A 24,708-nucleotide genomic window follows, 5' to 3' on the forward strand; every position below is an offset into this window, starting at 1 on the left:
GTTCTTTACCACAAAGTCAGCGTGTGTGGATGGATATATGAAGCGTGTGACTTTTACACTGTGGTTTACACAACTTCTTGTATGAACTCAAAGTTGTTTTCTCTTTCTTTTAAAATGGAGTAGTAGATACTGATGTAGTTGCTTAAACTTGACCAGATCTTTACCACAGATGCAGAAGCAGCAGAATAGCACTTGTTGTACAACTTCCTGTGCGTCTGCAGGTGATGTCTAATTTTATGCTTTATAACAGTTCACAATGTTCATTTTATGAACTGCATTTAGAATTTCCTGTTGGCCTTTAACATTTTATTTGCAGTAATGTTGGCACTGCCACATATTTTTAAAACTCACTTTTCTGAATAATAGCTGCATTGCTGAATTGTCTTTTTTTGCATATGATGCACAGTTTTCTGACTTTAATCATGACTAGTACAGTGCCCATTCAAAACGTGCAATTGGAAAACAAACTGGTTGCTTATTATTTCTCAAGAAGCACATATATAAGTATCAATTGACAAACATATCAACTAAAGCAATAAGAAATAATTTAATAAATCAAATGGATTTAGAGACTGTGAGACCTATGAGGCTAAATTGGGGTTGAAAGTAGAAGCAGTTTAAGGCCTTCCATTGGTTAATATTGGTGCCAGTCAAACTGTCTGCACTCCTATTGGTTGACTTTCTTTCTCAAAAGGAGCTTTACAGCCTGCCTTTCTGTCACTCGCTTGTGTACTTGCCCTCTCTCTATTTTTCTCTTTGTTCAAAATAAGTCAGGAAATCCACAAGAGAGCTAAAATGTCAACATGATCAAATGAAAAGAGATTTCAAAGAGAGTTATATCATATCAGGGTCAGGGTAAAGCTCTGATCATAGCATGCACTCACAGAGCCTAGAAGCTCCGCCCTGCCACAGCAGAGCAAAGAGGCTGGTCACTTGTGTATTAGTTTAAGTTAATTCATATTAATTGTGTCCAAACTACACCAAATTTTACACAGACTTCTCCCAGTAATCCACCCACCAAGTGTGGAGATAATTGGATGAACGGTTCAAGAGATACGCAATCGACAAATAAACAGACAGAGATTCCTTCCTTTGTTAGATAGATTAAATAATGAAAATGTTACATATACCTATTATTATAAAGGTTTACAAACATTTGAGAGTTTTTCTTACTTTATCAACACAATCAAACTTGCTTCATACCTTCTTGGTGAAACAGTCACCACCAATGTTTGCCACCAAGGCCGCTCCGCACATTTTGCCTTGTAAGACACTTTTAACAGAGTTGATGAAACTGGATTTTCCAGCTCCAACCGGTCCATGAAGAAGAATCCTGAGATACCGACCTTCAATATGAGGTTTGTAGTCATTCACATACTGCAGAGTGCTCTGTTTGTCACTGTTCAGAAAAGGAGACATTATGTTACATTATAGAGTATCAAAGTTCAGTTTAACAGGTAATTTGTGAAGTTTGTGCAGTGAAGGTTCAGACACACTCACCCCCAGTTTATTTCTCTCCATGGTTTGTCGAGAACTGATAAATACAGGACACATGTTCACATAAGACAAAATATTATGAAGAAATACATTTATCAGCAGCAATGAGCAATTTTCTATGAATTTAAAAATGTCTTACGTTTAGGCTCTTGTAATTTAGACTTTTTTCCTCCCATAGCTGGTGAGTAAAACAGTTGCACAAAAAGTTAATAAATATATGATCATATTACTAATACGCTGCAACAGCACATGAGGTTTTCTGTACCTAAATTGAAAATGTTTTAGTGTAATTTTTGTTCAAATTAGATATAAAAAGACACATTATAAAAAAAACTTAGAATGTAGCTGCAGGTTCAAACCAAAATTTTCTTTAACTGTCATATTGTGACACTAACATCAAAAGTATTTATTATAAGAAAATGTATTTATTAAATAAAAGGAGAGATGAGACGAGACCAAATACAGACTTTAAAATTCATTCAACTAAAGTAAATGATACTAAACAGAAGTCTCAAAATTACAAAGCTTTTAAAAAATACACTTCATTTTGTCATGTTCCTACAATTTTTGGGGGGGGGGGGGGGGGGGGGGTTCTATTCAACAATACACCACTACTGATATTTAAAACATAAAACAGTTTAATAATCACAGGAAACAATAATTTATAAATCACATTTGAAGATAAGTGTGAATGAAAGTTCGTACCTGTGCCGTTGTTGTCTTACTGGAACAAAGTGAAAGACTGAAAGTGAGCCTCAGACTAAACCCAGTAACTCATGTAGTTTCCTGTTATGTCAGTACAGTGGTTAACATGTTGAATTATCCCCCCGTCTCACACATGACAGAAGACACGTTCACCTCCGCCTCCTCAAACCACAAACTGCACATTCAATTTTGTTTTCATCAAGAAGTTTTGCCTTTTTCTGAACTGACCTTTTGCAGATCTTAACGTGCTCACATCCTTGCATAATGTGTACAGGCCAACTTTTACTTTACTTTACTTTTACTGCCCTTTCTGTCTAAAGTTTTGGAAGGAGTAATTTCATTTTAATTGCAGTAACCTTTAGATAACCATGGTAGTTATGAACAGTTATTGTCTGGTTTTATACCACACTATGGTACTGGAACCACTTTAAAGAGTTTTAAATGATCTTCTCTTAGCTGTTGATTCAGGGAAATCTGATATTCTGGTAATTTTAGACCTGACTGCTGCCTTTGACACTGTGGATTATATGATCCTTGTATTATGTTTTGAACAGTGAATTGGCAACATAATCTAAATGTACCCAAATGATTTCAGTCATACCTAACACATAGGTGCTTCTTGGTTCACCTGGGTGAATATTCTTGGAGTCTGTCATGGCTCGATTTTGGACCCCTTCTGTTTTCATATACTGCCTTTAGTATCCATTTTAAAGAAATATAACCAACTAGCAATAAGGGCCTCCCAAAGGGGACACCAAATGTTGGAACTAACTAGAAATAATGTAGGGCCTGGTAATAATGGTCTCACTACGGAGCACGATACATGTAAGAGTAGACAGGAATGGGTTTGGTTATGAAAATGACTAATAATTATCCAAATAATTATTCATCATTAATAAGAAATTCAAGAATAATATATATTAATTCATTTGAATGATTAATATGGGGTCCCACCGGGAAAACCAGCATACCCAAACAGTTAAATTTACATTCATAAAATTAGAAAAGATAAAGGGTGAAATCAGAGCACTGTCTATTTTGATCAGCTCCATATCATAATAACATATGCACAATGATTACAAAACTCTTTTTAAAGCCATAAACAATTTATTAACAAACGCTCAATTGACAAGTTAATCAATGTATTGTTATAGTGTTATAAATTGTTCTACCACTATACTAACAAACACACATTAAACAGCTAAACAAGTCTATACAAGTAAACAGGCTGTATGAGAGTGTGTGTGTGCGGGGGTTGTGTGTGTGTGTGTGGGTGCAAGGGGGGCGGGGGGCGGGGGGCGGGCTCAAGATGGCGAACTCAGAGTCTCACCATGTGTGAACAGGAGAGGTGGATATGGAGTGCGTTTCCGCCTAAAAACACGTGGCTGAGGATGAAGCTAGGGTGTAGCTTAGCTTTCTTTTGTTACCTCACCAACATGTATAATGCGGGATGTGCCTATGTGTAATGTGTAGGTGTGTGGGAGTTAGCGAGAGAGAGGGAAGCCAGGGAACATGGAGATAGAAAGAGAGAGAGCAAGGAAAGAGGCCTTATACAGAGACAAATGTGCAGATGTTGTGGCTGTTGTGGTTATCTGTGCTGGCTAAACAATGCAGCTCCGCACGTGCACAGCCGGTAGGGAGAAGGTCGGATGTGGTCGCAACGCTGTCCTGATGGCGGCTGAAGCAATGCTGATTTCAGCCCTCTGGCGGAAAGATCTGCCTTGTCGACAAAAGGTGGCTGGCTGGGGCTTAGTTAGATATCTTGTTACTCGGCTTAGTAACTTTCTCTTCCTTCTGCAGGCAATTTGGGGGCTGTGTTTGCAGCCTTGGATCCGAATGATGCATTCAAGGGCAACACCGAATTTTCCCTCTCGGCCGGCGAGTTGGAAGAAGCTTCTAAAAGAGAGGGGGAAAAGAAGAGAAAAGGGGCGCACATGCCATTGGTGCTTCGGACACTCGTGTGTGCCCTGCCTACGCGTAGCCTGCTTGGAAGAGCGAAAAGGGAAGAAAAGAGTGAAGAATTCTTGTGCTTCTCCTTTTGAAGCTTCAGTGACATCAGCAGCTTGAAGTGATGTCGGGTGTCACTCAGCCAATGAGGGTGAGAATCCCAGATATTACGTGGCTCAGGAGCCTGGCTAACGCCAGACCGCATCTCAATCTTATGTGATATTGAGGTAGGGTCTGGGAACGAGCCGTTAATTTCCTCGTATTTGAGGCGGGATTAACAAATGACAATCAAATTCTTCTGTACGCTGCTGGACAAACTTACAGCCAATCATATCAACGATAGACGATGACGTAGCCTGTAGGGAACAGCGCAAACACATCCTTTTTATGAAGGAAAAATCATGTAGAGCAAGTTTTTGTTCTATTTTCAAAGTGAACTTGCCTTCCAATTTATTTAGCACACAATCTACTACTGCTCTGTGGCCGCCATGCTTGATGTAAACGGAGTCGCTCTACGGTTGTCATCGACTTGAGCCCGCCTCCCCATTCTGTTCCCTATCTCAGGCAATTTTTGTCTTGGTGGCCATGCTCACATTCAGAGCGAAGTAGAATATTGCTCATATGAGAGCATGGGTTTACCCAGGCTAGGGGAGTTGGCCTGAAAAAGGTTAAATTTGAGCTTTTGGATAATTTTCCCCTGGCTTGGGAAACAACCAAGGAGCCATGTGCTGAGTTCAATTTCCACAGTAAACTCCAAGCCCAATATAACAATCTCTTACATTATTTTGCTGACAATATACAAATCGGTCTATAAAAACTAAAAGTAAAGACTCAGTGTAGCTATTGCTGAAATGTTTAAAAAATGTAAAAAAAACTTTCAATCTTAATGAAAATAAGGATGAGATCATTATGCTTGGACCTGACCTGCTGGTACTCTGGGCCCTTTAAGGTCTTACAACATATCTATTGGCATGATTTTTGATAGCGCCTTTAAGTTTGATAAAGAGAAACTTTTTTCAGCTAAGACTTTCAGCTAAGCTAAAGGCCTATCTATTGCCCCTTTTTTATGCCCCTCTATCACCTCTCAGTCAGACTGTTGTAATTCTCTGTATTTGTGTTAGTGTTGTGTCGTTCGCGAACGTGTCGTTCGAACGAACGAATCTTTTGAGTGAACGAAGTGAACTGAATCACTTCATGAACTGATTCGTTCCTTTCTCAGTTCAGTTCAGTTGAGCTCAGCCGCGAGCATGGCTGCCGGTCGGGAGTGGAACTGCCGCGACTCACTCACTCGTTCACTGCGAATGAATCACTCAGTGAACGACAACACTTTGCCTGACTGAGTGAGTCTGACACAACGCCACTTTCAGCACAGTACGTGAACGAGATTCACGTCCTCAGCATGTCGTTCAATGAATCGTTCGCGAACGAATCACGTTCGCGAACTGCTGAAAGTGGCGCTGTGTCAGTCACTCACTGACTCAGGGCACTGAGGGCTGAGGAGTTGATTCACGTTCAGTACATGTACTGCTAACATTAGCGCTGTGTTGCTAACATCAGTGTAGCATCATGTTATGTTATTTTACTGTGCACAGAGGACACTTTCACTGTGTAATATTTTTAGTGCATGTATAGGCAGCGCTGCGTCTCCCGCGAATGATTGTATAATATAGTCCTTGAACGCACCGTCCCTCAGTAAGTGAACGTGAACCTCAGGGCTGAATCATGAACTGAATGACGGATTAATTGGCTGTTTCAGTTCAGGGAGTTGGAGAGCACTGAACGATTCGGCGAACGAATCTTTTGAACGAATCATTTTAATGAACGGATTCTAAAGATTCAGTACAGTAAAAAGAACTGCCGTTCCCATCACTAATTTGTGTGCCTGCAGTTAACTCAAAATTCAGCTGCTCGTCTTTTGGTAAAATGAAAGCATGATCACATAATGCCAGCATTGGCCTCTCTCCACTGGCTTCCTGTGTGTTTTAGAATTGATTTAAAATCATCTTCATCCTCTTCAGACCACAATCTGCACATTCAGTTTCATTTTTAATCAATCAGTTTTGACCTTTTTCTGAACTGTTCTGTTGCAGATCTGAACATACCCAAAAAAATGCATGCTACCCTCACATATTATTAGCATCCTAGTTGAGGAGAACAAGTTTATTTTGAACATTTTAAAACAACAAAACTAAATAAATAAGCTGTGGTTTATAACAAAACAGAAATGATAACCAAAAAAAGACATATAACAAAACAATACATATTCAATGTTCGAATGGGTGTAGGATGAAGCAAGGAGCTTTTCTAGTCCTACACCTTTTTTCCCTTTTTTCTTTTTTTAAAATCTAAGAAGAGAACAGACAAAAAACAAAGAAAATACAAAGGAAACAGACAAAATAAAAAACATCCAAGCATTCAAAACAATACGAATAATGGAAACAATAACAAAACAAACAAGCAGCACAAGTCACATTATCCCAGTCCACCTCTTTTGCCGCTTTCCCACTACACAGTTCCAGCACTACTCGGCTCGACTAGACACGGTTCCAGGAACGACCTTTTCCATTACAAAAAGGTACCTACTCAACGTGGGCGGGGTCGTCATAGCAATGGCTCCGCGAAACTGCCGTGACTTCGTTTTATAAGCGACACAAACACATAAACAATGGAGGACATGGAGGTGATGGTGTACTTGCTGCTGTATGTGGCTTTCTGTCACACACAAAGCAACAAAATTGAGCCGTATGGCTGTAACGCTGTTGCCGGTATTTAAAAATGCCGGGTTTGATTCTTGTGTGGGACGGCTCATGACTCTTCCAGCGACAACTCTTCTGACTAATCAGAGGCCGGCAGTCTGGTGATGTCACATTTAGTATCGGCTTGGCTCGCTTGGAACCTCAGCAGAGCAGGTACTAAAAAAGTACCAGATACCTAGTGGAAACGCAAAAAAAAAAAATGAGTCGAGCCGAGTAGTGCTGGAACTGTGTAGTGGAAAAGCGCCATTTGTTTATTCTGTCTATTTTTAAATATCTTGTTTAATGGTCTGCATGTTTTCATTTCTTCAGTACAGTTTGTTCCACAGATTAACTCCTTTTGTTGTGATACAATGATATTTAGCATTTGTCCTCATTAATTATTTTTTGAACATAGGTTGTATTTACCTCCCCTCAATTGGAACAGCCGCTGAATACAGTCTGGTAGTTGTAATTTTTAAGTCTGTACATGATTTGAATAGTTTTTAAGTCGACCAGGGGCCTGTTTCAGAAAGCAAGTTTAGTGAAAACTCTGAGTTAGTTAACCCTGAGATGAGGGAAACTCTGGTTTTTCGGTTTTACAAAGCCAGTTCAGCTTAACTCTGAGTCAGTTACCCTGGCAATATACTCCGTGAACCTAACCTGCTCGCTGGCAGGTTTTCTTCAACTAACCCTGAGTTTCTCCTCCTTTTTAGTTGAAGCCCGCAGACTGAAGGAGGTGTCAGACATGGTGTGTCCTTTTCTTAAAGAGTCAGTTAATATTGAAGCACAAATACGAAGCATAAATCTCCGTCAGAGGGTGATCTGACCCCGCTGGGATGTTTTATCATTCTTTGATGATGTTCTGTTAGAGTGTTTCCATTTTTCTGTACAATCGATAATTTATCTGAACAATATTCTCAGCCCTTGTATCGTCTGTACAACACCACATGGACATGCTCTCAGTTCAGAATAAGTTCTCTGTTCAAGTTCATGTTTCCAAGGCAACCGTCTGTCCTCCACAGAAACCATTACACAAACACAAAATTGGAGAGGATTTACCCCACTGTTAGCAATGTGTGTAATAGATGTAATCAATCCCCCACTCACCATACTCTCATGTTTTGGTTGTGCCCTAAACTGACGACCTTCTGGAGGAGTGTTTTCATTATCATAGCTGGGCCTTACGGACAGACCATTCCCCCGAACCCAAAATCAGCCATTTTCGACACCCCTCCTGACATTAACCTCTCTGTTGCAGCGAAGCAGGCTCTGGCTTTCTCAACCTTGTCGGCTCATCGACTATTTCTGTGCAATTGGAAGCTCGCCCGGCCCCATCACATAACCGATGGGTCAAAGAAGTCCTTTACAACCTAAAACTTGAAAAACTTAGGTTTTAACTCAATAGCTCCACCAAGAGATTCCAAGATCACATGGCACCCCTTTCTGGAATTTATTAATTCCACCAGCCTGTCGCTGGATGCGGAGGGTGACTAGGCTCCGATTCCCTACATGCTAATCAACTCAACACCTCCCCCTTTCTTTTCTGTTTGCTTGTTTTTATTATTTTGATCCTTCTATTTATTTATTTATTTATCTGTTTATTCATTTTTTAATTCATTTATCTATATATTTATTTGATTCTTATTATTATTTGTGTATTATGTATTTATTTATCATTATTATTATTTTATTATTATTTGTTTTTTATTTATTTCATTTTTGTTAGTTACTTTGGTATGCGTGTATGTGTCATCTGTCCCTGTTTGGTTCTGAACTGATTTGGGTGGGTTGCTGCCCCCGCGGCCCGACCCCGGATAAGCGGAAGAGGACGCCCACGCCCCCGTTGCACTGTAGACCTGCACTCTGCATCTATCTGACCTGACCCATACCTACAAATTACACAGTAGGGTATTTTTCACCCATTTCATCAATATACTGTATGTTTATGGTCACCCATTATGTAGGTACCCAAACCTCTTACAAAGATAGTAACTACAGTGAAAGACCTTTACAGTCATAACCAAATAGGCCTTCACCTAATACATGCTGAAAGAGCTAGTAACTACATTGAAAGACCAGTCAAAGCCATTAAGTTTAAATATGAATTGTAATAACATGTCCCACACAACTATGGTGACAACAATCTACAGTGATGTGTCACAAGGCATTACTGGCAGCAGGTATTGAATCATTATGGTATGGCTTCAACCACTTCACGGACTAACAACAAAGTTTTCTCAAGAATAGAGCAGTCAGTGAGGCTGTACTATGCCTGATTATAAATGATAAACTACATTAACTTTAAATAATCTGTTTAATAACTACTCACATACATTATTGACATATTCTGTGTGATTCAATGCTTTCAAAAGCCAAAATGTTGTTTTAAGATTATAAGTGACCCCCAATGAGTCCATAACTCAACAGTAGACAGTCCTCTTTACTATAACATGGGATAGGGCACTAAAATGCAGATGGGATATTCTGTATCATAATAAAACTCACAATGTGTGAAAATATGCACCAACATTGGTATATGAATTTGAGTTGCCAGTTAAGGGTTAATGTCATTTAGGACTGGGCAATATGACCAAAATCTCATTTCATTTTTATAGATAATTTAATATCCCAGTAATGATACTTTACTTCCAGTTGAAGCAAATTGAAAAAAACAATCAGTCAGTCAGTTCTGGGTTTAAACTATTTATGGTCCGAAAATGTCAAACAGAAGAACATTTCACAAATCTGAGTTAGAATATTTGAACCAATTGAAATGATAAAAAATCTTTTTTAACATCAAAATATGCATTAGTAAAATGAAAAAGAATTTTACTTAATTAGGAGACATGAGAGAAGCTGCCCACTAACAGCTACACGTTCAATCCGGAGCAACAGCAACATCAGGAAGAAGGAACACAAGAAGCTTGAGCTATATATATATATATATATATATATATATATGTATAAAACTACTCTATCTATCTATCTATTTATCTATCTCAGTTTCATCTCTGCATACACTACAGAGCTTTCCTATTAAAGTATGAAATTAATGTTTCTGTTACCCGTTAATGGCTGAAAACTGGTCAATCAATTTAACTTCAGATGTCAAAATACATATTAAGGGTAATAATAATCACATTTACAATAAAGGTTAAAAAAGCAGATTTATTATGTAAATGATTGAATCACAATAATCCATAAAAAGGGAAATAGTCTTGATCTTCAACATTTTAGACACATTTCCTTCAAATTCAGCCCTTTCAACAATGCTCAGACAAAACAACATGACGTTTAAAGATGGAGAAACTGATCAGTCTTAATATATATTAAAGATTAATGTATAATATAAGAGTCTTAACCCAGTAAATGAAACTGCATACAGCATAAGAAAAAAGATTCTGTTTGACATCTTGCTGGATAACAGTGCAATTGTCATGACATACTGTACAGCCTTTTTTATGCTGTCCTTAAGCTTATTTGTCTGAATCTTCAGACTGACTCATTTTGTGGTTCATGAATTCTTCTCCATAGTTGATGATGTTTCTCAGTGTGCGCAGGACCAGTGAGTCAACCTCATCATTCAAATCGGTTTCTTCAAAGTAGTTTCTCACTGGGAAGATGCAGTTCATCAGTATGCCCACATTGACACTCAACTGCTCCATCTACATTAAAAAATAAATAAATCACATGTCAAAAGTAACCCAGGGCTTTAGTACTCACTGCATCATTCAAACCAGTTGTTCTGATATTGACCTTATTAAACACAGAAGATATTGGTTAAACATAATCGATCTTTCATATATTTCAAAGAGTATGAGAGTATAACGATCTACTAAGAAGTATGTTATGCACATCCAAAGCCTGATAAATCTGTTGTTATCCACAAACTCTTAAAATAGTTTTCTGAAGTTGTAGTACAAAGTCAAGAAGTTCTTGCACATGCTCAGTAGCATCAACCATACAAGGAACATCTTTACTGAGAGTGAAGGGTTAGGGTATGGGGTGTCTTCATTATGGAAGAACAAGTAGCCTGGTGCAGCGATGTGGTTCATTGATGTGTTTTGAAAATAACTGAGGTCTGTGGCACACAGGAATAAGATACATCAGGGTAACACACAATACTCATAAGTAGATCAGTTCAATGTTGGTTTGGATCCACACATGAGATTTGTTAATAATTTATGGCAGTTTACTGTGAAACTGATGATCTTGATAGTACCAAAATAGTTTTTAAATCGAATTTAATGTACCTTCTCCTTCAGGTAGACGGACTTGTAGACGTTCTTTAAGTCTTCTTTGATGTCAGGACAGGCCTTATCAATTTTGGTGATGATGGCCACTTGAGGAATCTCTGCCAAGACAACAAACAGTTATTGTAATGAAGTAAATTAAAATCAAACATACATGAGGTAACTGTTTAAAAATGTTTGGTTCCACATTAAGGTGATGTTTTTAAAGTCTATGTAGAAAAGAACAACCATATTGATTTGTCTCACCTAGATCACTGGCTGCTTTCCTGATTTCCTGAATCTTCCTTATAACTTCATCTCTCATTTGATTTACTGTGTCGGCAGGAATGACACAAACCAGGACATGAACTTTATCGTTGGGATTTACTGTTGTGTTGTAGTATTGGTCGCCTTCTGATAACTTATGTTCAGGATTGAACTGAAAAACAAAGTTAAATGAACTTAAATGATGACAGCTGCAAAATGTACAATCAAATACATTTCACATTTCCATGTGCTTGAAAGAGAAAATATGTCTGAACTTTTCACTGGTACTGTAATTCCAAATAATCTTAATACTAATAAATGTTTCCAGTGTTTGCAGTAACTACCACATAATCGTCCTTCACACGTCCCATTAAAGCCAGTTTGACGTCCTCCACAAGGACACCTTTTCTATCGGACAGGCCCATGATGTCATTGAAGACAAAAGGGTAAAAGGTGTTTGGGTTTTCCTTTTCAATCTTTTAGGTTGTGAACTGTCAACCACAAATGGAAAAAAGAGCAGTTATAGTGAACAGACACATCAATACCCAGCTACCATGTAGTAAACAGTATTACATTATAGGGGTGTGACGAGATCTCATACCACAAGATCTTGCGAGACGAAAACGCGACGATATTTCTCGTCGAAGTGAATATTGTCTCTTGAAGCTATAATTAAGGGGCGCACCAAAAAAAGAAAAAAAAGACGATCGGTTTTCTATCGCTCATTCGCACGTCATGTCTTCTTTTTATAATGTCACGTGTGGATCATTAACCTTGTTGCAGCTTCTACCTGTTGAGAAGATCTCAGTCAGAAGTATGAGATGAGGAGAGCAGCAGGTCAACCTCAGGTCTCTACACTGAGAGCCTGAAGTAGGAGCAGCATCTATGGAAGCCTAATAATGCCAAAAGTAAAATGAGTCACACTACCAAATTATAACACAATTAATGTTGTTCTACTTGTGTATTTATGTGGTACAGGATTTGTGCAACTTACTTTTATTTCTGTGTTTTTTTTATTACCAATATGTTATAATGTGTGATAACTGGATTCTTTATTAGGGCCCAAGCACTCTACAGTGCGAAGGCCCTATTGTAATCGTACTGATTATTATTCGTCTCCCACAACGAACGCCTTTTTGCCCCCCTAAACGTGCCCGAAAAGTCACCAAAATGTGCAATCATGTCTGACCCGGCGGAAAATGTGATATTTTAAGGATCACGAAAATGGGCGAGAAAAAATGGCTCAAGAAAATTTATTCCCTAGAAAATTTAAAAAAGCGAGCCCCACCCCTGAGATTGTCCTAGACAAACGAAATTCGGTACACATATGTATTGTGTAAAAACGCACATAAAAGTCTCTTGGACCCATACCCTCACTCCTACAGGAAGTCGGCCATTTTGTATCGAATATGCGTTTTTGCCGTCATTTCGGCGTTTTCCGCTCATCGCATTTGAGCGAACTCCTCCTAGAGATTTAATCCGACCGACTTCAAATTCACTCAGAAACATCTTGAGACATTGGAGATGAAAAGTTATCAAAAACTTTCTGATTAGGGATCCGGTTTGGCCGTGGCGGCGCCGACAATTTCCTTCACCATTCGATCCTTCGCCATGAAATTTCAAACCCTCATAACTTGACTCCACAAGGTCTGAGCTTTTCCAAATTTTATATGCTTGTTCAGTGTCCCGGTCTGAACACATGTACAGTTTCATATTTAGTGACAGTCATAGCGCCACCTACTGGCAACAGGAAGTCACTTGCTTCAGTCTTTCACTGATTACTCCCATAATCTTAAGTATTTATACCTGAAATTAACTCAGCTGAGACATAAGACCTTGGTGATGCTACATTCTGCAACTCATGACCCATCATCAAATACTGTTGCCATGTCAACACATTCAACGCCATGATAATACGATTACAGTTTTTAGAGGCAAAGGATGCCTCCACGGTAACGAAACTCAACACATACGTCTGGAGTGGGGTCATTTAACATCCTATGTACTTCAATGGGATGGGCGTGACTAAACGGCTCAATAGCGCCCCCTTGAATATTTCAAAATTGAACCTCAGCCTTCCCGATTGACATAGAAGAATGAAATTCGGTAGGTTTATGTATCATCTCCAGATGCACAAAAACGCCATTTGGACCCATACCCTAAGTCCAACAGGAAGTCAGCGATCTTGGGAAAAATGCTATATTTTGGTGAGTTTTTTGGTCATTTCCAGGCCTCATATTTGAACGAAGTCGTCCTAGAGATTTCATCCCATCCACTTCAAATTCACACACAATCATCTTGAGACATTGGAGATGACAAGTTATCAAAAGCTTTTTTATGACTTCTTCCTGTTGGGCGTGGCTGTGCAAACAATTTCGATGCTTCGCCATAAAGCAGGAAGTCCTTATAACTCCTACAGACATTGTCCCGTCTACACCAAATTGATCACACATGTAGAGGGTCCCGCCCTGAACACATCTATGCATCAATACTGCTTCATATACACAGCGCCACCTACTGGACACAGGAAGTCAGCCTCATATGACAAACATTATCCTATTGACATGAAATTTACAGGATGTGTTCTCCACATCACACACTGCAACATGACATATAATTGGTGGGTGATCTCTAGCGCCACCTAGTGGACACATGCAATGTGACTTAGCCCCATCACACAATGTTCATTAGGAGCCGGGTGCCAAGAAGTCTACATGCCCGCTGTGTCTGCCGTGTGACTGCAGCATGCACCGACATGCACTTACGGGGGGTTCGTGGGGGAGCTTGGGCCCGATCATCGCTGCTTGCAGCTTTAATTAGGGCCCGAGCGCTGACCAGCGCGAAGCCCTATTGTTTTTGCCATGATTATTAGGGCCCGAGCGCTGACCAGCGCGAAGCCCTATTGTATCTGTCAAGATTATTATTAGGGCCCAAGCACTACAGTGCGAAGGCCCTATTGTAATCGTACCGATTATTATTAGGGCCCAAGCACTATACAGTGCGAAGGCCCTATTGTAATCGTACCGATTATTATTATTCGTCTCACAAAACGAACGCATTTTTGACAGCCTAAACGTGCCCGAAAAGTCACCAAAATTTGCACACACATCAGACCCGGTGAAAAATTTGATATTTTAAGGTCCGCCAAAATGGCCATCGCAAAATGGCTCAACAGCGCCCCCTATTGAATATAAAAATGTGAGAGATTGACGTACATGAACGAAATTTGGTATATATATTTATCATGTCCAGACGCACAAAAAAGTCTGTGGGGCCCATGACGTCACTCCAACAGGAAGTCGGCCATTTTGAAAAATATGTGCGATTTTGGCGTTTTCCACGCCTCGTACTTTAACGAACTTGTCCTAGGGATTTAATCCGACCGACTTCAAATTCACTCAGAAACATCTTGAAACATTGGAGATGAAAAGTTATCAAAAACTTTCTGATTAGGGATCCGGTTTGGCCGTGGCGGCGCCGACAATTTCCTTCGCCATTCGATCCTTCGCCATTAAACAGGAAGTCCTTATAACTCCTACAGACATTGTCCGATCTACACCAAATTAATCACGCATGTAGAGGGTCCCGCCCTGAACACGTATATGCATCAATACTGTGTCAGCTCAATAGCGCCACCTACTGGATACAATAGCGTCCTATTGAAAATTGAAAAAAAATTGAGCCCCTCAAGTCAGATTGACATAGACGAACGAAATTTGGTACACATATGTATCTTGTAAAGACGCACAAAAAAGTCTCTTGGACCCATGATGTCACTCCACCAGGAAGTCGGCCATTTTGAAAAATATGTGCGATTTTGGCGTTTTTGATGCCTCGTACTTTAACGAACTCGTCCTACAGATTTAATCCGACCGACTTCAAATTCACTCAGAAACATCTTGAGACATTGGAGATGAAAAGTTATCAAAAACTTTCTGATTAGGGATTTGGTTGCTTCGTGGCGATGTAAGGAATTTTGATGTCTCGCCATTAAACAGGAACTGCTGGCCAAATGGGGGTACTGCACCCCGTAGAAGAATAATAAAATTGAGCCCCTCCCTCAAGATTGATGTAGATTAACCAAATTTGGTACACTTATGTATCATCTAAAGACGCACAAAAAAGTCTCTTGGACCCATACCCTCACTCCAACAGGAAGTCGGCCATTTTGAAGTGAATTTGCAATTTTGGCACGATTTGATACAATTTTCACACCACATAGTTTAATGAATTTCTCCTAATCCGACCGACTTCATTTTGACTCTGTGTCATCTAAAGACCTTGAAGATGCGTCGCAGTAAGTCTCGCTCATTAGTGGCGGGGCGGGGGAGCTTGGGCCCGATCATCGCTGCTTGCAGCTTTAATTATTATTATTATTATAGTTCCTATAAAGTAAACGCCTTTTTGCCCCCCTGAACGTGCCCCAAAAGTCACCAAAATGTGCAATCATGTTCGACCCGGCGAAAAATTTGATATTTTATGGTTTGCATAAATGGGCGTGGCAAAATGGCTCTGTAGCGCCCCCTAGAAAATTTAAAAAAGCGAGCCCCACCCCTGAGATTGTCCTAGACAAACGAAATTCAGTACACATATGTATCGTGTAAAGACGCACAAAAAAGTCTCTTGTACCCATGCCCTAACTCCTACAGGAAGTTGGCCATTTTGTATCGAATATGCGTTTTGGGCGATTTCCACGCATCTCATTTGAGCTAACTCCTCCTAGAGATTTAATCCGACCGACTTCAAATTCACTCAGAAACATCTTGAGACATTGGAGATGAAAAGTTATCAAAAACTTTCTGATTAGGGATCCGGTTTGGCCGTGGCGGCGCCGACAATTTCCTTCACCATTCGATCCTTCGCCATGAAATTTCAAACCCTCATAACTTGACTCCACATGGTCTGAGCTTTTACAAATTTAATATGCTTGTTCAGTGTCCTGGTCTGAACACATGTACAGTCTCATATTTAGTGACAGTCATAGCGCCACCTAGTGGCAACAGGAAGTCACTTGCTTCAGTCTTTCACTGATTACTCCCATAATCTTAAGTATTTATAACTGAAATTAACTCAGCTGAGACATAAGACCTTGGTGATGCTACATTCTGCAACTCATGACCCATCATCAAATACCGTTGCTATGACAACGCATTCAACGCCATGATAATACGATTACAGTTTTTAGGGGCAAAGGATGCGTCCACAGTAATGAAACTCAACACACACGTCTGGAGTGGGTTAATTAAACATCCTATATACTTCAATGGGATGCGCGTGGCTAAACGGCTCAACAGCGCCCCCTTGAATATTTCAAAATTGAACCTCAGCCTTCCCGATTGACATAGAAGAATGAAATTCGGTAGGTTTATGTATCATCTCCAGACGCACAAAAACGCCATTTGGACCCATACCCTAAGTCCAACAGGAAGTCGGCCATCTTGGGAAAAATGCTATATTTTAGTGAGTTTTTTGTCATTTCCAGGCCTCATATTTGAACGCACTAGTCCTAGAGATTTCATCCCATCCACTTCAAATTCACACAGAGTCATCTTGAGACATTGGAGATGACAAGTTATCAAAAGCTTTTTCGTCCATCATTCCTGGTTGCCGTGGTGACGTGGCGAATTTCGATGTCTCGCCATGAAATTTCAAACCCTCATAACTTGACTCCACATGGTCTGAGCTTTTCCAAATTTAATATGCTTGTTCAGCGTCCTAGTCTGAACACATGTACAGTCTCATATTTAGTGACAGTCATAGCGCCACCTACTGGCAACAGGAAGTCACTTGCTACATTCGTTGACTAATTACTCCCATAATTGTAAGTATTTACACCTGAAATTAACTCAGCTAAGACATAAGACCTTGGTGATGCTACATTCTGCGACCGAGTCGCAGCCCGACATGCGTGGGGGCGCGAGGGCCCGTTCATCACTGCTTGCAGTTTTAATTTTTCTTTTTCTTGCACAACGACGCCCTTTTTGACCCCATGAACGTGCCTTAAAAGTCACCAAAGTTTGCACGCAAGCCAGACCTGGCGAAAATTTCGATATTTTATGGTTTGCACAAATGGGCGTGACAAAATGGCTCTCTAGCGCCACCTGCAAAATCAATAAAAGCGAGCCCCTCGAGACAGATTGACATAGAGAAACGAAACTTGGTATACATGTTCAACATGTCAAGACGCACCAAAAAGTCTCTTGGACACATACCCTAACTCCAACAGGAAGTCGGCCATTTTGAATCAAAATATTGATTTTAATGCAAATTGTGGCATCATATTTGAATGCACTACTCCTAGAGTTTTCTTTCCATCCACTTCAAATTCACACAGAGTCATCTTGAGACATTGGAGATGAAAAGTTATCAAAAGGTTTTTCCCCCGTTATTCCTGGTTGTCGTGGTGACGCGGCGAATTTCGATGCTTCGCCATGAAATTTCAAACCCTCATAACTTGACTCCACATTGTCTGAGCTTTTCCAAATTTCAGATGCCTGTTCAGGGTCCTGCTCTGAACACATGTACAGTCTCATATTTAGTGACAGTCATAGCGCCCCCTACTGGCAACAGGAAGTCACTTGCTTCATTCTTTCACTAATTACTCCCATAATCTTCATCCCATCCACTTCAAATTCACACAGAGTCATCTTGAGACATTGGAGATGAAAAGTTATCAAAAGCTTTTTCCCTCGTCATTCCTGGTTGCCGTGGTGATGCGGCGAATTTCGATCCTTCGCCATGAAAATTCAAACCCTCATAACTTGACTCCACATGGTCTGAGCTTTTCCAAATTTAATATGCTTGTTCAGTGTCCCAGTCTGAACAAATGTACAGTCTCATATTTAGTGACAGTCATAGCGCCCCCTACTGGCAACAGGAAGTCACTTGCTTCATTCTTTCACTAATTACTCCCATAATCTTAAGTATTTACACCTGAAATTGACTCAGCTGAGACATAAGACCTTGGTGATGCTACATTCTGCAACTCGTGACCCATCATCAAATACTGTTGCCATGACAACGCATTCAACGCCATGAAATACGATTACACTTTTCAGGGGCAAAGGATGCCTCCACAGTAACGAAACTCAACACACACGTCTGGAGTGGGTTCATTAAACATCCTATATACTTCAATGGGATGGCCGTGAGTAAATGGCTCAATAGCGCCCCCTTGAATATTTCAAAATTGAACCTCAGCCTTCCCGATTGACATAGAGGAATGAAATTCGGTAGGTTTATGTATCATCTCCAGACACACAAAAATGCCATTTGGACCCATACCCTAAGTCCAACAGGAAGTCGGCCATCTTGGGAAAAATGCTCAATTTTGGTGAGTGTTTTGGTCATTTCCACGCCTCACATTTGAACGAACTACTCCTAGAGATTTCATCCCATCCACTTCAAATTCACACAGAGTCAGCTTGAGACATTGGAGATGACAAGTTATCAAAAGCTTTTTTATGACTTCTTCCTGTTGGGCGTGGCTGTGCGGACAATTTCAATGCTTCGCCATAAGTAAGGAAGTCCTTATAACTCCTACAGACATTGTCCTGTCTACACCAAATTCATCAAGCATGTAGAGGGTCCCGCCCTGAACACATCTATGCATCAATACTGTGTCAAATACACAGCGCCACCTACTGGACACAGGAAGTCAGCCTCATATGACAAACATTATCCAATTTACATGAAATTTACAGGATGTGTTCTCCACATCATACACTGCAACATGACATATAATTGGTGGGTGATCTCTAGCGCCACCTAGTGGACACATGCAATGTGACTTAGCCCCATCACACAACATTCATTACAAGCCCAGGTGCCAAGACGTCTACGTGCCCGCTGTGTCTACCGTGTGACTGCAGCACGCACCGACATGCGAGTACAGGGCGGTGCATGGGGGCGCGAGGGCCCGTTCATCACTGCTTGCAGTTTTAATTATTATTATTTTTTTTCTCTCCCGATGACGGCCTTTTTGCCCCCCTGAACGTGCCTTAAAAGTCACCAAAGTTTGCACGCAAGCCAGACCCGGCGAAAATTTTGATATTTTATGGTTTGCAGAAATGGGCGTGGCAAAATGGCTCTCTAGCGCCCCCTACAAAATCAATAAAAGCGAGCCCCTCGTGACAGATTGACATAGAGAAACGAAACTTGGTACACATGTTCAACATGTCAAGACGCACCAAAAAGTCTCTTGGACACATACCCTAACACCAACAGGAAGTCGGCCATTTTGAATCAAAATATTGATTTTAATGCTGAATCTGGCATCATATTTGAGCGAACTAGTCCTAGAGATTTCATCCCATCCACTTCAAATTCACACAGAGTAATCTTGAGACATTGGAGATGAAAATTTATCAAAAGCTTTTTCCCCCGTCATTCCTGGTTGCCGTGGTGACGCGGCGAATTTCGATGCTTCGCCATGAAATTTCAAACCCTCATAACTTGACTCCACATGGTCTCAGCTTTTCCAAATTTCAGATGCTTGTTCAGGGTCCTGGACTGAACACATGTACAGTCTCATATTTAGTGACAGCCATAGCGCCACCTACTGGCAACAGGAAGTCACTTGCGTCATTTGTTCATTAATTATTCCCATAATCTTAAGTATTTCCACCTGAAATTGACTCAGCTGAGACATAAGACCTTGGTGATGCTACATTCTGCAACTCATGACCCATCATCAAATACTGTTGCCATGACAACGCATTCAACGCCATGAAAATACGATTACAGTTTTCAGAGGCAAAGGATGCCTTCACGGTAACGAAACTCAACACACACGTCTGGAGTGGGGTCATTTAACATCATATATATTTCAATGGGATGGGCGTGACTAAACGGCTCAATAGCGCCCCCTTGAATATTTCAAAATTGAACCTCAGCCTTCCCGATTGACATAGAAGAATGAAATTCGGTAGGTTTATGTATCATCTCAAGACGCACAAAAATGCCATTTGGACCTATACCCTAAGTCCAACAGGAAGTCGGCCTTCTTGGGAAAAATGCTCAATTTTGGTGAAGTTTTTGGTCATTTCCAGGTCTCATAGTTGAATGAACTAGTCCTAGAGATTTCATCCCATCCACTTCAAATTCGCTCAGAAACATCTTGAGACATTGGAGATGACAAGTTATCAAAAGCTTTTTCGTCCATCATTCCTGGTTGCCGTGGTGATGTGGCGCATTTCGATGTCTCGCCATGAAATTTCAAACCCTCATAACTTGACTCCACATGCTCTGAGCTTTTCCAAATTTAATATGCTTGTTCAGCGTCCTGGTCTGAACACATGTATAGTCTCATATTTAGTGACAGTCATAGCGCCACCTACTGGCAACAGGAAGTCACTTGCGTCATTCTTGGAGTAATTACTCCCATAATCTTAAGTATTTACACCTGAAATTAACTCAGCTGAGACATAAGACCTTGGTGATGCTACATCCTCCGACTGAGCCACAGCCCGACATGGGTGGGGGCGCGAGGGCCCGTTCATCACTGCTTGCAGTTTTAATTTAATTTATATTTATATATTAGAATTGTTTCTACTCTACAATTTAATATTTAGTATTTGTGATTGTATCTAACTTTTGTATTTATGGTTGTTATTTCCATAAATACCAAAATTATCCATCTATAAAATATCTATATGGAGAAACCTTCTACAGTGCTGCATACTGCATGATAATTATATATTTAGAAAGTCGAACTAAAGTGATTCATTACAATATGATTGTTAAAACATTTCAATTCAATTTCTATTTTGTGAATTTCAAATAAAAGAAAAGTAATATTTCCTCATTGAAATTTTCTTAAAATAGTTAACGTCTCGTCTCGATCTCATGAACCCAATATCGCGTCTCGTCTCGTTTCGTGAGCTGAGTGTATCGTCACACCCCTATTACATTAGTTAGATTTTCCCCACACATTGGGCCAAATGCAAGAAACACTCGTACGCACAAATTTGTTCTTAAATCATGTGAGTGATTTACGAGGATTTGTCATATTCACCAGTTTTCTTGTATTTTGGATTTTCTCTTAGATACGAACAAAATGTACGAGTGGTGCGGACCTGTACCTGTCACGCACAACCAACCTGTCATTCTCCAAAGCAATAAAACATGGTTGTTGCTATGTAATTATCTAATGTCCAGTGTTTCCCATTAATTATATAGACTATTGTGCTTAGATGGGTAAATTACCATGTTTGTGTTCCTAATGTTAGTACTGTTTCACACAATGCATCTGTGAAGTTGTAGAGCTATTACACCGTTATACATGGTGACACCATGACTGAGTTTAGTATGTACATTAATGAGATTCCTGACCTTGCCAGTTTGTTATGACATTAATAACAACAGTGATATTCAGTTGATAGTACTCTGTTTAACAGTTATAGTATGTAGTAAAAGCACAAGGCAGATGATTACATAACTTAATTGCACATTCATACTACCAAATAATGTTAACATTCAGTCTTGTAAAATGTACATTGTGCTGCACAGTAAAAATGATGTGCATAAAATAATAATAGTAATAATAACACAATAATGCAACGTCACACATTTTACATTCAGTTTGCAGCCCCACCTACTGAAAACATCTTCCAGGGCTCCTGCACTCATTATGTTGCTGTAATAAAAACTACCAGAGTAAAAAAACTAGAAGAGTACTTAAATCTGCACAAAGGATGGACAGATAGTGGGTGATGGTTGGGGGGGCACACACCAAACGTTTATTCAATTAAAATATGCTATATTGGGATATATATTGATACCGGGATATGAAATGACTGATATTGGGATAGGAGATTTTGGTCATATTACCCAGCCCTACTGGTATAATAAACTTTAGTTACTGACATATTTGGTTCTTTATTAGTAGCTATAATTATCCTATTGATGTAAGTGCATGGTCACAATCTGGCCCTCTGGTAGTGAGGATAAAATATTTATTCCCTTCTCTATCATCAAAGTTGTCCATCCCTGCTGTAGCTGCTGTAGTGCTCAAAACATCCTGTCAGCCTCTCACATTTTATTTGTAGTAGAATTGTTACTGTGAAACATCTTTATAGCCGCAACTTTCTGAATAATAGCTGCATTGCTGGATTGTCTTGTGTTGCATATGATGCAGTTTGATTTCAATGTTCATTTTACTGACCTTGAATAATAATTATAGTACCTGTTTAAAACATGCCTGCTTGGAATAGGATGACTACTTACTGTGTCACAGGAAGGACATATGCATCAATTGATAAGCATATCAATTAAAGTGATAATAAGCCTTTATCAAACAAAGTGAAATGTCCCTTCATGTCTCTAATGGCAGGTATATAATGCTCCACTCGGTGATTGCAGAGCTTGTTTATTCATTTAAGTTACACCAGTGTCATAATCAGGAGCCAAGAGGCTCAGTCGAGTTTCATAGAGGTTTGCAAACTTTTACATGACATACTACATTTGAGAGGTTTCTTAATTCATCAAAACAATCAAACTTGCTTCGTACCTTTTTGGTGAAACAGTCATGAGAGATGTTATCCACCAAGGCCAGTGTGCATATTCTGCCTTCTAAGACGCTTTTAACAGAGTTGATGAAACTGGACTTTCCAGCTACAGCTGGTCCATAAACAAGAACCCTGAGCTGCCGACCTTCAATGTGAGGTTTGTAGTCCTTTAGATACTGCAGAGTGCTCTGTTTGTCACTGCTCAGAAAAGGAAACATTATGTTATAGAGTATCAACTAAGGTTCAATTTAACAGAGTTCATTTGTGCAGTGAAGGTTCAGACACACTCACTTCCAGTTTATTTCTCTCCATGGTTTGTCGAGAACTGATAAATACAGGAAACATGTTCACATAAGACAAAATATTAAAAAGAAATATATTCATCATGCAGCAATGAGCAATATTCTTTAAATTGTAAAATGATCAAAAACCGTCTTACGTGGAGGCGGCGGAGTATATAAAAAAGTCACACAAATATTTTTTAACTCATCAGGTTCAAAGTATTTAGGTTTTACTGTTAAGTCACACTTTTGTAGAGAAATTAAGTTAATAAGAATTACATAAAATAATGTTACTAATATGCTGCAACAGCAAATTAGATTTTAGATTAGATTAATGTAAACCAAAGTGTTTGCATTCAGAAATACTGACACATTGAAATTCAAGGTAGACATTATTGAAATGTTTTTTCTAGCATGATTTATAAACAAAACAAATTCTTTAGATAAGATCTAATGTTCTTTAGATAAAATGTGATAAGACCTGTTTCCCTTATTTGTAAACTGCCTTAGGCTACGCCCTATAACATAAAATTAAACTGCGTAGCTTTGGATGCGTTTCTTTCACTTTTGATTTTATTCTATTAAAAATTCATTTGTCTCAAATCTTATACTTAATAATACACGAAACCTGTAATGTAAACCAAAGTGTTTGTGTTCAGAAATACTGACACAATGAAATTCAGAGTAGACATTGTTGAAATGTTTTTTCTAGCATGATTTATCATCATTAATCTTTTTAAAAAAAAATTTTCTAGTAGCCTACTTTGTATCATTAATGTTTTCCTTTCAGCTGCAGAGATCACAAGCTCACCTTGTAGCAGACATTGTTAAAATATTTTTCCAGCATGATTTATCATCATTAATCTTTTTTTCAAAATGTTTAAGTAGTCTACTCGGTATCATTAATGTTTCCTTTCAGCTGCAGAGATCGTAAGCTCACCTTGTAGCAGCAGCTGTTGGTGCGATGACAAAGTCTTTATATATGTCGATGGTTAAAGCTGCAGTATGTAGTTATGATAAAAAAGTGAATTTAACCAGAATATTTGAACAGTTCAACTTGAAGGTCCCTCCTCTGCATCCCTGCCTTTAAAGCCCCTCCCCACAGAGGAACCTGCCGTGCACGCTACACACGAAGACTTGTCACCATAGTTACAGCGGAAACCTGTTTGACCCAGTGAGAGCAAAGCAGATGCTGCCAAGTGAGAATACGAGCGTCATTGATGCCAATGAGTCATAGACCTGTGATAAGAATTGTATGCCAAAATAAAGAATTCCACCGTATTTCCAGTCCTATGTGAAAATGAATGGGTTCAAAAATAACTAAGGTGAATTTGAAGTGTGAAGCAGAATTTAAAAACACAAGTTGTAGCAGAAATAATTGAATAATTGAGAATGAGACACTTACTTTGAAATCAAATCTTAAATTTGGAATTACAAGCCTGACCTTGTTATCCAAAGACTTGAATAAACTCTTTGGAATAGCTGCAATGCTCTTCAGTGAAACATTTAGAGAACAAAATTCTGTCCATGAAGTACT

General features: G+C 39.5%; 2 protein-coding genes across 2 annotated transcripts in view; both read right to left on the reverse strand.

The window, feature by feature from the left end:
• The window catches only part of LOC128377517 (interferon-induced protein 44-like), a 20,963-nt gene extending 18,105 nt beyond the window's left edge, over positions 1-2,858 (reverse strand). Inside the window, exons 1-4 of the mRNA XM_053337470.1 lie at positions 2,804-2,858; positions 2,067-2,090; positions 1,501-1,537; positions 1,204-1,399 (exon numbers count right to left, since the gene is read on the reverse strand). Of these exons, the coding sequence (XP_053193445.1) occupies positions 1,204-1,399; positions 1,501-1,537; positions 2,067-2,090; positions 2,804-2,858 (312 nt within the window). The remainder of the gene's footprint in view (positions 1-1,203; positions 1,400-1,500; positions 1,538-2,066; positions 2,091-2,803) is intronic.
• A 7,502-nt stretch (positions 2,859-10,360) lies between these two features.
• LOC128377518 (interferon-induced protein 44-like) lies at positions 10,361-23,996 on the reverse strand. Its single transcript, XM_053337471.1, has 6 exons — positions 23,983-23,996; positions 22,893-23,088; positions 11,728-11,859; positions 11,384-11,555; positions 11,138-11,238; positions 10,361-10,549 (listed from the first exon to the last, which is right to left on the reverse strand). Exons 1-6 carry the CDS (start codon positions 23,994-23,996, stop codon positions 10,361-10,363), a joined length of 804 nt encoding a protein of 267 aa, XP_053193446.1.
• Between the last annotated feature and the right edge of the window lie 712 nt (positions 23,997-24,708).

The sequence above is a fragment of the Scomber japonicus genome, chromosome 17, assembly GCF_027409825.1.
Source record: "Scomber japonicus isolate fScoJap1 chromosome 17, fScoJap1.pri, whole genome shotgun sequence".
Taxonomy (NCBI): Eukaryota; Metazoa; Chordata; class Actinopteri; order Scombriformes; family Scombridae; genus Scomber; species Scomber japonicus.

Excerpts from the sequence above, each read along its gene's own strand:
- LOC128377518 (XM_053337471.1), bottom strand. Across the intron at positions 11,860-22,892 it reads ATGACTGTTTCACCAAAAAG|ATTGAAAAGGAAAACCCAAA; the intron begins GTACGAAGCAAG and ends ACAACCTAAAAG. Across the intron at positions 10,550-11,137 it reads CCGTCTACCTGAAGGAGAAG|ATGGAGCAGTTGAGTGTCAA; the intron begins GTACATTAAATT and ends TTTTTAATGTAG.